General features: G+C 35.4%; 2 protein-coding genes across 2 annotated transcripts; both read left to right on the top strand.

Annotated features, from left to right (window-relative positions):
- Nucleotides 1-4,258: 4,258 nt before the first annotated feature.
- LOC21410214 (vinorine synthase) lies at nucleotides 4,259-5,719 on the top strand. The gene has a single exon (XM_010101992.2). It carries the CDS (start codon nucleotides 4,266-4,268, stop codon nucleotides 5,661-5,663), a length of 1,398 nt encoding a protein of 465 aa, XP_010100294.2. The 5' UTR covers nucleotides 4,259-4,265; the 3' UTR covers nucleotides 5,664-5,719.
- Nucleotides 5,720-11,601: 5,882 nt separating this feature from the next.
- LOC21410213 (vinorine synthase) lies at nucleotides 11,602-13,102 on the top strand. The gene has a single exon (XM_010101991.2). It carries the CDS (start codon nucleotides 11,724-11,726, stop codon nucleotides 13,038-13,040), a length of 1,317 nt encoding a protein of 438 aa, XP_010100293.1. The 5' UTR covers nucleotides 11,602-11,723; the 3' UTR covers nucleotides 13,041-13,102.
- The last annotated feature ends 540 nt before the right edge of the window (nucleotides 13,103-13,642 follow it).

Genomic DNA, 13,642 nt, shown 5'->3' with positions numbered 1-13,642 from the left:
GCGGTGTTCGACCGGTCTCGATCGGAATTTCAAACCCAGTGCCAACGTTGCCGGAAGGGGAAGAGGTCGATTTTTCTTTCCATATGAAATGTTTTTATCATTTAAAGAATATTTTCTTCTTTAATATGAAGGATAATTCAATTTTTTATCATTAATGATAAATTTTTAATTTAAAATATTCTGTTTATTTTTTAAATTGGTGACACGTCAACTTAAAATAGACGGAGTATAATTGAAAGAGTTTAAAGAGTGTTTTTGCTAACGTTTTAAAATTTATAGGTGAATATACCAGCTTTTAAAGTTTAGGGAGAAATATGACCAAATGATTAAAGTTCGAAGGGGAAAACTTTATCCTAAAACATAAATACGAACACAGATACTAAAACTACAAAAGAGTGTTTTTGCTAACGTTTTAAAATTTATAGGTGAATATACCAGCTTTTAAAGTTTAGGGAGAAATATGACCAAATGATTAAAGTTCGAAGGGGAAAACTTTATCCTAAAACATAAATACGAACACAGATACTAAAACTACAAACCCTGCATATATATATATATATATATATATATATATATGTGTATACACACACACACACACACACACATATATATATATATATAACTGGTGTAAAGCTACAAATGGTGTAAAAGCTATATATAACTAAGCTCAAAATGTAACCAGTGAGGGTATTGTTAGGCCCTAAAAGAGGGTGATAAGTGGAGATAGTTAACAATCTTTTCAGTTAAAATAAGACCACCATACATTGGGAAAAACCAAGTTTTTACAGGTTTTTTCTCTATGAATTAGCTAACTTTGGATGGGGGTTCATTTCCAGGACAACAAAAATGTCGGCGGAGTACTGGGGGCTTACATTTGCTTAATGATATGGCCAAGTTAGAAGTTCAAAAGAGTAATTTCTCGCTTTTATTTATCTTATTGTACTCTGATTTGAAAAAGATATCTGGTGGCAGGTACCATCATAATGTTAGGTCCAATTTCCATTGCATTTCGAGGTTTATTCATTGGCTTTCTCAAATAAAGATCTCCGTAGAGGCTCCCTTACTTATATGCCAAATAATTAAAGATCTCTTCCTATCTTCCATTTCTCAATCAAGTCAATTTTGCTATTTACCAAAAAAAAAAAAAAAAAAAAAAAAAAAAGTCAATTTTGCTGACTGTCATGAAGGATGAAAAGTCCATAAGCATCCTCTTGCTCTTGCACTTCTAATTGTTTTATAAGTTTTGTATATTACTAATTTGGTTTATTAATTGATTTGATGGGTTATCAATTTGCAATGATTTATATGATATTATATCCAAGTGTGTGGTAAATGGCCTGATACGATTTTTCAACACCTCTTTTCAGTATTCAGCTATGTATATATAGAATTATAAATGCTTTAAAAAATATAGCTAATTGATGGTTATTTTTGTAAATTAATTAAGAATTAATACTAGATAGACCATGCTATTTATACTAAAGTCGTAATGATCGATCGGCTTCGATATACTTGAAAAAAAAAACAAAAAAACAAAAAAACAAAAAAAAGGTTTGATATAAATCAAAGAAATCAAATCCGTTAAGTCTTGGTGGCCTTGGCATATTTATGTTGGATCCCGTGTAATACCTTCTCTACTATTCATCTAATATTTCAATCCATCCGGTGCGTAGTTGAAATAATGATCATAAGAAATTCACAGCGACTAATACGATTACATTTCTTTATATTTTGAGCAAAATGATAATATACATATATAGCACTCAAGTATTAGTTTTGAACTACCTACCGTTAATTAATTAATCAAATTAAGAGATTTCATTTTCTCTTTGTTGTTTTTTTTTTTACTTGTTATATATATTGGAAAAGGTTGGTTTTTTCTACACTTCCAAGCTCTCTTCCGGCTTCTGCAAGAAATTAAACACCTGTCCCATTAAAACACTTGACGTGAAAGCGAAAATCTTTACCGATAATTCCTGATCAGTAAGAAAAGATCGTAGAAAATTTATATCCGAATATTCGAATTATATTATCATGTATGTATATTAATTTGAAGCCGAGAAGCAGCATAATATTCCAGATCCCTATTAAAACCTCACTCAGGTCATCCACCACTAAGGCAATTAATTAAGCTAAACCAGAAATTAGCTTACTCCTTTGTTTTAATTTTCTGGCACCTTAGGAAAAGAAAATCTTAAAAGTTAAAATTTATAAACTACTACTGATTGTGGCATTAAAAGTAATTAACCGCAAGAAAGAGAGAGCATTATAGTCAATAGTAATCATGGTGGGTCTATTGGCACCCTCAATTTAATTACTTCTCACACACTCTTTTTAATAAACTTTTTATTGCTGAATTATCCATCAATTTTACCGACAAAACGATTTAAAAAAAAAAAAAAAAATTACTCATCAGACATCCCACATCAAAAGAAAGAAAAGAATATTCCATTCCAAAACTTATTGTGCCCTACTTTCTTTTAGAGAAGGGAAGAAATAGTTTCCAAGATGTGGAAGGGAAGGAACATGATCCCCACAAAAACGTACGCATTTCTTGTTTCTTCAAAGATTTTTGTTTTTCTATTTCATTTCTTGTTGTTTATATTAAAATTGCCTTCCCTTTTTTTTTATGAATTAAATTGCCTTCCGTTGTTGATATACTAATGAGGATATAAGCGATTCCTATTACAATTTGCATTGCCTTTTTTTTATTATTTTTTTTATCTTTTTTTTCTTTCACGATTCTATCTCTCTTTCTCTATCTCTCGCGCGCGTAAGACCTCATATTCACCATTTGTTGTTTTATGAGTTTAGTAACTACTTTTTTTTTTTTTAACCATTGTTTTCAACTTAGAATGCAATATCTATTGAGGCTGACAACATTCTTTACCAATACATATATGATTATATTAGTGAATTTACTAAAGCACTTAAATTATTTCTAGCAAAAAAATAAAAGACATAAATTATTGACGAGAGCACAAATATAGTTGCAAAAGGAAAACATCTGTTTGTTTGTTTTTTTTTTTTTTTTTTTTCAAGTAGGTTTGGCTAGTTAGTGGGTGAAAAAAAAAAATAATTTAGTTATAAGATTTTTTCTTTTTGGAATTTTGAAAGGGGTATAACAAGTAATAAACTATACATTTAAAATTAATTGATGGATAGCTCAAAAAAGAGGGTGAGAAAAGTGGAATGGGATGAAAAAGTGGAATTCAGTGAAATAGATCCACCCTAATAATAATAATAATACAATAGCAACAACAATAACAATAATAATTATGACGACGATGATAAGGGTATAATCATATTAATATATATCTACTTCAAATTTTCCAACTGTCAAAAATGCAAAATTCTAATTGATTAATCCTTTTTTTTTCAAAAAAAAAAAGGCGGTGCAAGTGAATAATATTAATTGTGTAAGAACATAAAAATTATGATTGTTTAATCATTTCCTAATAGCTGAAACTTTTTAAAAGAACTAGTAAATTAACACGGTATTAAAATAGCAGAGGAGTTCAAATTTTTTACACATTTTATTTCTTTGAAAAGTGTTATCACGAGTTATGGCTTCAATATATTTTAAATATCTTATTATATTGAGCTCTCTTATTAATATTCACCCATACATTTGCTCATTGTTGCACCTAAACATGAAAAAATCACGTTAGTAAAAACTATTTCAAAAATGTCAACTGGCATTAGCTTCTAGTGCAAATAAACAGTTATTATGTTTTATTTTTTCTCTCCCTCGATTAAGACCTGTCTACATGTAATTATTACCCTCGCATTTGGAAAATCGTGAAGCACAAAACATACACACACCAAACAATCAGGAGGGATGCACTAAATCTCTGCAAATACACGTCTTTCCCTTATAGCTAGCTAGGTTAATTTACGTCAATTAGGTTGGGCTTATATATATATATATATATATATATATGATTAGTTCATCGAACCCGCGCTCCTTCTTATCGCTAAGTAACTTGTGTAATACTACGAAGATGAGGGATGAGTCAAAGTAGGTAAGGAATTTAGACGGGCTATCATTTCATGCCACGACCAAATCGCACTAGATATCAATCTGGGGACGTAGAACACCACAACTTTGTTTCCTTTCGTTTATTTCCTTCTTGACCTTTTTCGCACAAACTTTATCGCAATAACGTACACGGAGTCTCAAGATAAGAACCACGTACTTATATAAATACCACCACCAACAACAACCAGTTACTTCACTTTTACCTCTCAGCTTAAAGTTAAGCATGAGACAAATGGAGGTTGAAGCAATCTCCAACGAGATCATCAAACCCTCTTTTCAAACTCCGGAAAATCTGCGCCGTTACAAGCTGTCTTTCCTTGATCAACTTTCGCCCAAAGCCTATAGTCCTTTCATTTACTACTATGCGTTAGATGTCAATCATGAGCCCAATTATATTTCGGAGATATCAAACAAGCTTAAGAAATCTTTGTCCCAAGCCTTGACCCTTTGCTATCCACTCGCTGGACGATTTATAGACGACCATTTCCTCGACTGCAATGACGATGGAGTTCACTACTTTGAAGCTCGAGTGAAGACCAAACTTTCCAGCGTTCTCGAGAATCCAGTCCCATGTGAACTCAACAAGCTTCTTCCATTCGAACTCGACGAAATAGCTGAATTTCCCCTCGGCGTCCAACTCAACGTCTTCGAATGTGGAGGAATCGCCGTTGGCCTTTGCTTTTCCCACAGGCTTGAGGACGCTTTGTCATCTCTAATGTTCGTCCGAAGTTGGGTGGCCATTGCTCGCGGAGAGAATGACGTTGTCATGCAACCTGAATTTATCTCAGGAGATCTTTTCCCGACGAGGAATATGCGCGGGTATGATCCTTCATTCTCCATCAAAAAGAATATGTGCACTACAAACATAACAAAGAGGTTCGTGTTCGATGCTCGTAAGATTGAGGCTCTTAGGGCAAAGTACGGGGAAAGAAAAAGTGAGGAAGGAATAATAAACAATCAAAACGTCCGAAATCGGCGCCTTTCACGCATTGCGGTCGTGTCCACTTTCCTGTGGAACCGTTACATGGCTGCAACAAAGTCACTTGAGCCCGAAGCTGGAAAAAACTACGTCATTCTTCACCCGGTGAACATTCGTGCAAGATGTGATCCGCCATTGGGAGAGCATTCTTTCGGAAACTATTACACTACTTCCGCAATAATCGGAAGCATTGATAGTATTTGTACCGGTGACGAGTACTGTTATGGCCTGGCGAGGAAGATAGGAGAAGAGATGAGAAGGATTAATAAGGAATTTGTGAAAAACAATATTCAAGAAAAGGGAGATGAGTTGGTGGAGAATGCGAAGAAAGTTTCGGTAAGACTCGTAAAAGGAGAAGTGGCTGGGCTATACATCTCAAGTTTGTGCAGATTTCCTCTATATGAAGCCGACTTTGGATATGGTAAGCCCATATGGGTGAGTTCGGCTAATAGAGGTGTGATTAATTTAGTTGCTCTCTTGGACAACAAAGCTGGCGATGGAATAGAGGCTTATATTTGCTTGAATGCAGATGATATGGCCAAACTTGAAGCTGACAAAGAGCTTCTTGCCTTTGTGTCTCCAAATGATGTTGCTGCCCTTGATCACGAGATAACCAACATTCCTTTTCTCAATGGAGCGTGACTCTGAAGACTAAAACAAAAAATGTCCATAAAACCCCGTGTGTGTTTCTATTAATTTATTTGTTTAGTTTGGTGTGATTATCTTTTTGTGGCTTGCCTTTTTTTTTTTTTTTTTTGCTGGTTGTGATTGTAATGTGATAATAATAAGGGGCTTCCACAACCCAAGTGTGAATAAAAATATCCTATCAGTTTGGAGCAAACCTCGCTCCAACTTTGTAAATATATATATATATATATATACACACTCTAGATTTTTTTTTTTTTAATATAGTGCATTCATTTTATAAGATGTTTTCTGTGAACAATTGTAGATGGCCCGATAGCGGCAAGAGAAATATTTCTCGAATATGCCGTTGTGATATCTATAGGCCTTTTTTTGGGCTCATCTATGTTTTGCTTTTGTTTTTTTTTTTTGTTTTTTTGTTTTATATTTTTCAATTTCTTGGTGTTAGGAATTTTATGTTGCCATTTTCTTTTTGAAAGTGAAACTGAGTTTCATTAAATACAAGCAATGACGTCATTACAAACTTGATCAGATAGACAAAGGAATCTCAGTGTATTACGGAAAAGAATATGAGATCTGTAAATAATAGGGTTATATATGTCTTTGACTTATGATTGATTGTAATTGATTCATTAGTTATAGTTTCTTAGAATAGGCTAGCTGATGTGCTTTCTCCTTTGTAAGATGTCAATCTTCAATATACAGATTGTTTCCACGACAAGTTACCTACATATAATCATCTTCGCACTTTTGGATGCCTTTTTTATGCTACGAACCTCCTACCCACACATAAATTCAATCAAAGAGCTCTTTGATGCATATTTATTGATTATCCTCTTGGTCAAAAAGGTTATCAAGTTTATGATCTTATATCTAATAAATTCTTCACATCTCGAGATGTTGTGTTTCACAAGCATATCTTTCCGTTTCATACTAATCCACAAGAAGAACAAGAAGATGAGGTTGTCCTTCCTTTACCACACACTTCAGATGACTTAATTACCATAGACACAACAAAACCACTTATTGACAGTCCATCTTCATCTCCATCACTTGTGTCTGCTTCAAACGAGCATACAGTTAATCATGACACTGATGTTCCATCTCCGCCTCCTATTGCTCGTTGTTCTGAATGTGTCAAACAACCGAGCATCAAACTCTGAGATTTTCACCTTTATCACACGACCAAGGTTGCTTCCAGTCAATCTTCTTCCTCGACAGGCACGCGTTATCCGTTACATCGGTACATTTCTTACGCACAACTCTCACCCAAATATCAGAATTTTGTTTGCACTGTCACTACTCTTGTGGAACCTATGACTTATGAATAGGCAGCGTTGGATCCAAAATGGCAAAAAGCCATGGCTGTAGAACTACAAGCTCTTGAACAAAATCAGACTTGGACAATTACACCCTTCCCATATGGACATCGTCCAATCGGTTGCAAATGGGTGTATAAGATTAAGTATAACTCCGATGGCACAGTTGAAAGATACAAAGCACGGTTGGTGGCAAAAGGCTTCACTCAACGCGAAGAGATTGATTATAAAGAAACATTTGCTCTTGTGGCCAAGTTAACTATAGTTCGTTGTTTACTCACTGTAGCTGCTGTTCGAAATTGGTCCCTTCACCAAATGGACGTTCAAAATGCTTTCCTTCATGGAGATTTGCTCGAAGAAGTCTATATGCAAATGCCACCCGGTCTTCATCGACAGGGGGATAATTCTCTTGTGTGTCGACTCAACAAGTCTTTATACGGACTTAAACAAGCCTCTCGTAGTTGGTTTCAAAAATTTTCTACTGCTACTCAGCAAGATGGCTTTCATCAATCCAAGGCAGACTATTCACTTTTCACCAAGATCTTTGGCAATTCTTTCACAGCTGTGCTCATCTATGTAGATGACATGATCATAACTGGCAACGATGATGGTGCAATTGTTGCTCTTAAGAAATTTCTCCATACCAAATTTCGCATCAAGGACCTTGGCCAATTGCGATATTTTCTCGGTGTTGAAGTTGCTCGTTCTACTAGTGGCATTTCCATATCACAACGAAGTACACACTTGACATTTTAGATGAAGCAGGCTTTTGAGATAAGCTAGTTTATGCAAGAGCCAAGAAAACTCCATTTAGATGTTGTTCATCACCTTTTGAGATACCTTAATGGTGCACCTGGACAAGGATTGTACTTTTCAGCCAAAGGAAACTAGCTACTAAAGGAATTTTGTGACGCAGATTGGGCTCGATGTTCAATCACAAGACGGTCTGTTACTAGTTATTGTATCTTCCTCAGAGGAGCGATTATTTCATGGAAGACCAAGAAACAAATGATGATATCAAGATCTTCAGCCGAGTCAGAATATAGAGCTATGGCCTCGATTACGTGTGAGATAAGATGGCTCAAATACTTGTTGGATGACTTGCGGGTGAAGCACTCACAACTAGTCAAATTATTTTGCGACAGTGAAGCAACACTCCACATTGCTGCAAATCCGGTTTATCACGAACGTACCAAGCACATAGAGATCGATTGCCATGTTGTTCGGGAACAAATTCAGTCAGGTGCCATATTGACTGCCCATGGTCCATTAGCTTGCCAGCTTGCCGACTTGTTCACCAAGCTCCTCAATTCATCAATTTTTCATTCTCTTCTCAGCAAGTTTGGCGTCCTTAACATACACGCTCCAACTTGAGGGGGAGTATTACAGGAAAGAATATGAGATCTGCGAATAATAGGGTTATATACACGTCTTTAACTTTTGATTGATTGTAATTGATTCATTAGTTATAGTTTCCTAGAATAGGCTAGCTGATGTACTATATAGATATGTGCTTTCTCCTTTGTAAGATGTCAATCTTCAATATACAGATTGTTTCCAAATTACTCAATATTCTTTCACAGTGGACCAAATATAATCCATAGATGAGGACAAAGCCAAATAAGCCAATTTATGAGCCATAACTATTTCAAGTACGCGGGCAGAACAACACACGAGTACCACCAAGGTCCTTTAGTAAATCATTCATATCATAATGGATGGGATCAATACATCCATCTTCAGAAGCTTGATTCAGCAAGTCCACCATTTTCTTATGAGCATCTGACTATTATCTCAGACTAGCAGTTGCCTAACTGTTTGACATTGGGGATACCACAATGTTTGCCTAACAGTTGCAATATATGCAACTGTTTGCTATTAGTTTGATATTAATAATGGCAGTCGTTTCAGTATAGTAAGGATACATATGTATCCGCAATCTAAAAATGAACTTAAGCGTGTACTGAAAAAAAATGAAATACGGATTGATTTTATTTCCCGTACTATATTACATATATAAAGACAAAAAGTGAAACAGTTGCCTAACATGTTTTAATTCTTATGAGCATCTTTAGAATTAAAATTGCCTAACTTTTAGATCGAAAGCAAGCAAAAGATTTAGTAAGATGAGGAGTCTGAAGGTGAGCCACGTGAAAGAGGCCTCGGGTGTTTGGAATTGGTGTTAGATTCTTATCTTTCTTTTAATTCCAATTTCTTATAACAATAATTCGGTGTCAATGAAATCCTTCACTTGAAATCGAAGTGATCTCCTCGGAGGCCATAATAAAACCCTCTTCTCCAACCCCACAGCCATTATCAGGTTTCTTTAATTGACTAAAACTTGCATCTCCAAATCTTCTTGCCTATAGACTTCTTCTTCCCTAAGCAATTCCGTGATTATCTTACTCGGGAAGAATGTCTTCGCCCAAAAGAACTTCATGGATTCGCTTTTGCTTCACAGACACTCGAGGGGAAGAATTCAGTGCTAAGTACGTCGTTGTTTGAGAGTGTTAAAGTATAAAACAATTGTTGGCCCACCTCCTAATAGCTTAACCTTTTGGGATTGATTGGTAAACTAACATGGTATCAGAGCGGAAGATTCTGAGTTCAAATCCCCGTAATTGCACTCTTTATTCTCATTTAAATTGTCATCATGTATTGGGTCTTTAATATATCTCGGACTTAAATATTCACGTGTTGAGCTTTCTAATTAATTTACTCACACGATTGCCCATTGTCTAGCCCACACGTGAACGGAAGTGTTAAAATATAAAACTATTGTTGGCCCACCTCCTAATAGCTTAAGCTTTTGGGATGAATTGATAAACTAACTGAGAAGCACAAAAGTTGCAAGTCAAAGTTGTCCTGCGTTCATGACCTGGCTGTGTTGTGGTTTTGCGTAGTGGAAATTATATGGTCTTAAGAAGCTCACATTTTTCTATTTGGTGTAATGCATATGTGTGCTTGATCTATTTGGTTTAATACATTTTGGATTTGCGATATATGAGCCTCAGTTGTTATTAAACCATGCATTATTTCAGTCTTTAGGTTGAGGATACAAGAAATTAAACTAACATATCAAAGGCGTTGGTGTTAGGAGATGACTCCCACTCGCCAGGGGTGAAAGGGTTAAAAGGAAGAGAAAGCAAATATATACTGTAGATCGAGCCATACAGAAACCGAAAATGACATGTCAAGAACAAAATTGAGAGAAAACGACAGACTAGAAACCTGCATAATGATTACAAGGGGAAAACAAAAACAAAAAAAGGTAAATAGCCAGTTAAGAGTTAAGACCACAAAATTATAAGAAATAGTAGAAACGACAACACAATCAAAACTACAGTAAACATAAGAAAGACAAAAAAATAAATAAATAAAAAACAAACAAAGAAAAATGACAATAACCAGGAAAACGACGACAAGCTAATAAATAACTAAACTAACGAAGACAACGACAAATATAAAACACAACGGCAAAAAAACGACAACAAGAAGAGATGCAATAAAAACGACAACAATAGAGAAAATCCAATGAAACATAAGTCAAAAGAACGTTGGGCCATACAAGAAAGTGATTGTGATCATGTGAAAATTCGTAGGAAGTATGATTAGTATTCTCTATAAATTGAGCAACAAAATATTATAAGACAAGGAATTAGTTTGCTGCCAACCATATTAATCAGTTATTAGTTAATCAATTAAGAGATTTAAATATTCTAAAAAATTGAGATATTTAATTTTCCCTTTGTTAATTATTAATTAATGAATGGAAAAGGTTTGTTTTTTCTACACTTCAAAGCGCTATATTGTGCAAGAAAACACCTGTCCAACATTACCGACAATGCCTGATTTAGGGTTAGGAAATGTCGTAGAGAATTCATATCCGAACAGGTGAATTATGTCTCATGTATATCCATATACACACACATTGAAGCCGACAAGAAATCCAGAGACCTCTATTAAAAATCTCACTCATATCATCGACAATGAAGGCAAATAATTAAGCTAACCCAAAAAAGGCTTCCTCCAAATAATTTGTTTTAGTTTTCTTGCACCCAAGGAAAAGAAAATCCTAACATTTCAAAACCTACTACAGGTGACCTTATAAATAACTGCAATAAATTAATGAAGAATACGGCCAAAAGAACAATATAATAACAATACTAATGACCACGACGATAAGGACATGATCATAATCTACTTAAAATATTTTCCGACTGATATCTTATTTCACTGTTTATTTCCTACGGAAAATTCGAAATATAATTTTACAAAATCCTTTTTTTTTTTTTTGGGAAAAAAATAGCGGTGCAAGTGGATAATATTACATGAAAAAATGTTAGCCTTAATTAATTATCATTTTTAAGATATCAAATGGTATCAGCTTGTAGCGGGAGGCAAATCATTTGTCCAAGTCTTAATATTCAAAAAGTGTTTTAAAATGTTTAAATGACGTAGTCTCGTTCCGTCCAGTGCAAAATAACAATACTTTTATGTTTTTTATATTTTTTTTTCCCTCGATTGATCAACACCCTGATCTACTTGTTGTTTGGCGCTCTATAAGTATGAGCCTCGCCTCTGGAAAATGAAATTCAAAACATACACAGTACACAACCAAACACTTTTCTCAAAAAAAAAAAAAAAAACAAACAAACAAACAACAACACTTTCCCTTAGCTATATACAATATCCTTTCCCTTAGGTTAATTTATGTGAATTAGGTCTTGTGTTACTTATGGAGGTCGAAATCGAGTTAATCTCCAAAGAATTCATTAAACCATCGTCTCCAACACCTGACCATCTTCGCCATTACCAGCTCTCTTTCCTTGACCAACTCTCACCCAAAGTCTACAATCCTTGGCTTCTTTTCTACTTATTAAATAATGATGATCATGTTCATCATAGCGAGTTTAACAATATCACCAATATTTCCTACCACCTCAAGAAATCCTTGTCCCAAGTCTTATCCCTTTACTACCCTCTAGCGGGACGAGTCAAAGATGGCCTAAATATCATCGATTGTAATGACGAGGGAGTCCCTTTCTTCGAAGCGCGAGTAAAAGGAAAACTTTCCGATGTGATCGACAATCCAAACATTAACGAACTCGACAGGTTCCTTCCGTTTAAGCTCGACGACGTCACCGAATTAGCCCTCGGCCTCCAAATCAACGTCTTCGAGTGCGGAGGAATCGCTATCGGCGTGTGCAACTCGCACCAACTCTCGGACGCTTTGTCGAACATCACGTTCATCAAAACCTGGGTGGCCACCGCTCGCCGAGAACCCGACATAGTCCGCCCAGAATTCATCTCCGGAAAGCTCTTCCCGCCAAAGAATTTGGTAGGGTTGAACCCTAGTATTGGCATCACGAGGAAGAACATCATGACAAAGAGATTTGTGTTTAAGGCGGCTACCATTGAGGCTCTGAGAGCGAAGTACGACGAAAACTCGCTCGGAGAAGACCGGCGACGGCCCTCGCGCGTTGAGGCCTTGTCGGCCTTCATATGGAGTCGGTTTGTGGCTGCAACAAATGGAGATCAATCAGGGCACGATGATCAGAAGACATACATAGTACTTCATGCTGTAAATCTACGTCCGAGGTTTGAGCCACCGCTTGGAGAAAACCACTTTGGAAACTATTTTAGAGTTGCCATTACAGTTCCTTCGTTAAAAACTGGTGAAGATCTGTGTCATGGTTTTGTAAGACAAGTAAGAGAGGAAATAAGGAAGATTGACAAGGAGTTTGTGAGGAAGCTACAAGAGGGAAATGAACACTTGGAATTGCTGAAGGATCGTAGCGAAGGATTCGTCAAAGGAGAGGTGATTACATTCGCATTCACAAGCTTGTGTAGGTTTCCAGTTTATGAAGCGGATTTCGGGTGGGGAAAGCCCACGTGGGTGGGCTCAGCTGCGTTGAATTTCCACAATGTGACTGTTTTCATGGACGCCAAAAATGGTGATGGAATAGAGGCTTATCTCAGCTTGAAAGATGAAGACTTGGCTAAATTGGAAGTTGATAAAGAGTTTCAAGCGTGCGTTTCTCTGACCGAGTAGAGTAATGTATATGTAATCAAAGTATTGACACATCGGTATAAATAAACAATAGTGAATAAAGTCCATTAATCCATGCTTCTATGACATATATATATATATATATATATATAATGTGTTTTCTAGTTTCTAATATAAGAAACTTCACTAGCATCGGAATGAAAATGATACGTCAAAGAAAAACTAATACATTAGATATTTGTATCTATATATATTAAAAATAAAACGTAAATTCGCTGCTTGAGTAAGCGCCTCTTGTATTTTTTTTTTTATTTCTTCCTTTTGCTGAAAAATATATCTGTACATTTTTTCTTTGTAATTTAAGACACATAATTTATAATACACGAAATTAAAGTAGAATTGGGATAAATGTTGAAAGTGGCAAAATATGTGGGACTTTCAATGCTAGTGCTACCATTTGGTTGTTAGCTAGCGCATTGAGAGGGTCTAGAACTGCAATGCATTATTGGCCAATGTAAAAAGGTATTTTCCTATCATCAGGCTAACAAAAAACTACTCCTAACTAATTAATTAATGGGGAAAAAAAAGTTATTCCAATCACAATATATAGCATATTCTTGCAAGTTCTATTAATAGGCCATTAT

This window comes from Morus notabilis, unplaced genomic scaffold, assembly GCF_000414095.1.
Source record: "Morus notabilis unplaced genomic scaffold, ASM41409v2 Scaffold99, whole genome shotgun sequence".
Taxonomy (NCBI): Eukaryota; Viridiplantae; Streptophyta; class Magnoliopsida; order Rosales; family Moraceae; genus Morus; species Morus notabilis.
Note: the sequence above shows the minus strand (reverse complement) of the source record. Positions and strands in the feature narration are given on the sequence as shown.

What these genes read in the sequence shown, in the direction of transcription:
- LOC21410214 (XM_010101992.2), top strand. Translation starts at nt 4,266, where the DNA reads ATGAGACAAATGGAGGTTGAAGCAATCTCCAACGAGATCATCAAACCC.
- LOC21410213 (XM_010101991.2), top strand. Translation starts at nt 11,724, where the DNA reads ATGGAGGTCGAAATCGAGTTAATCTCCAAAGAATTCATTAAACCATCG.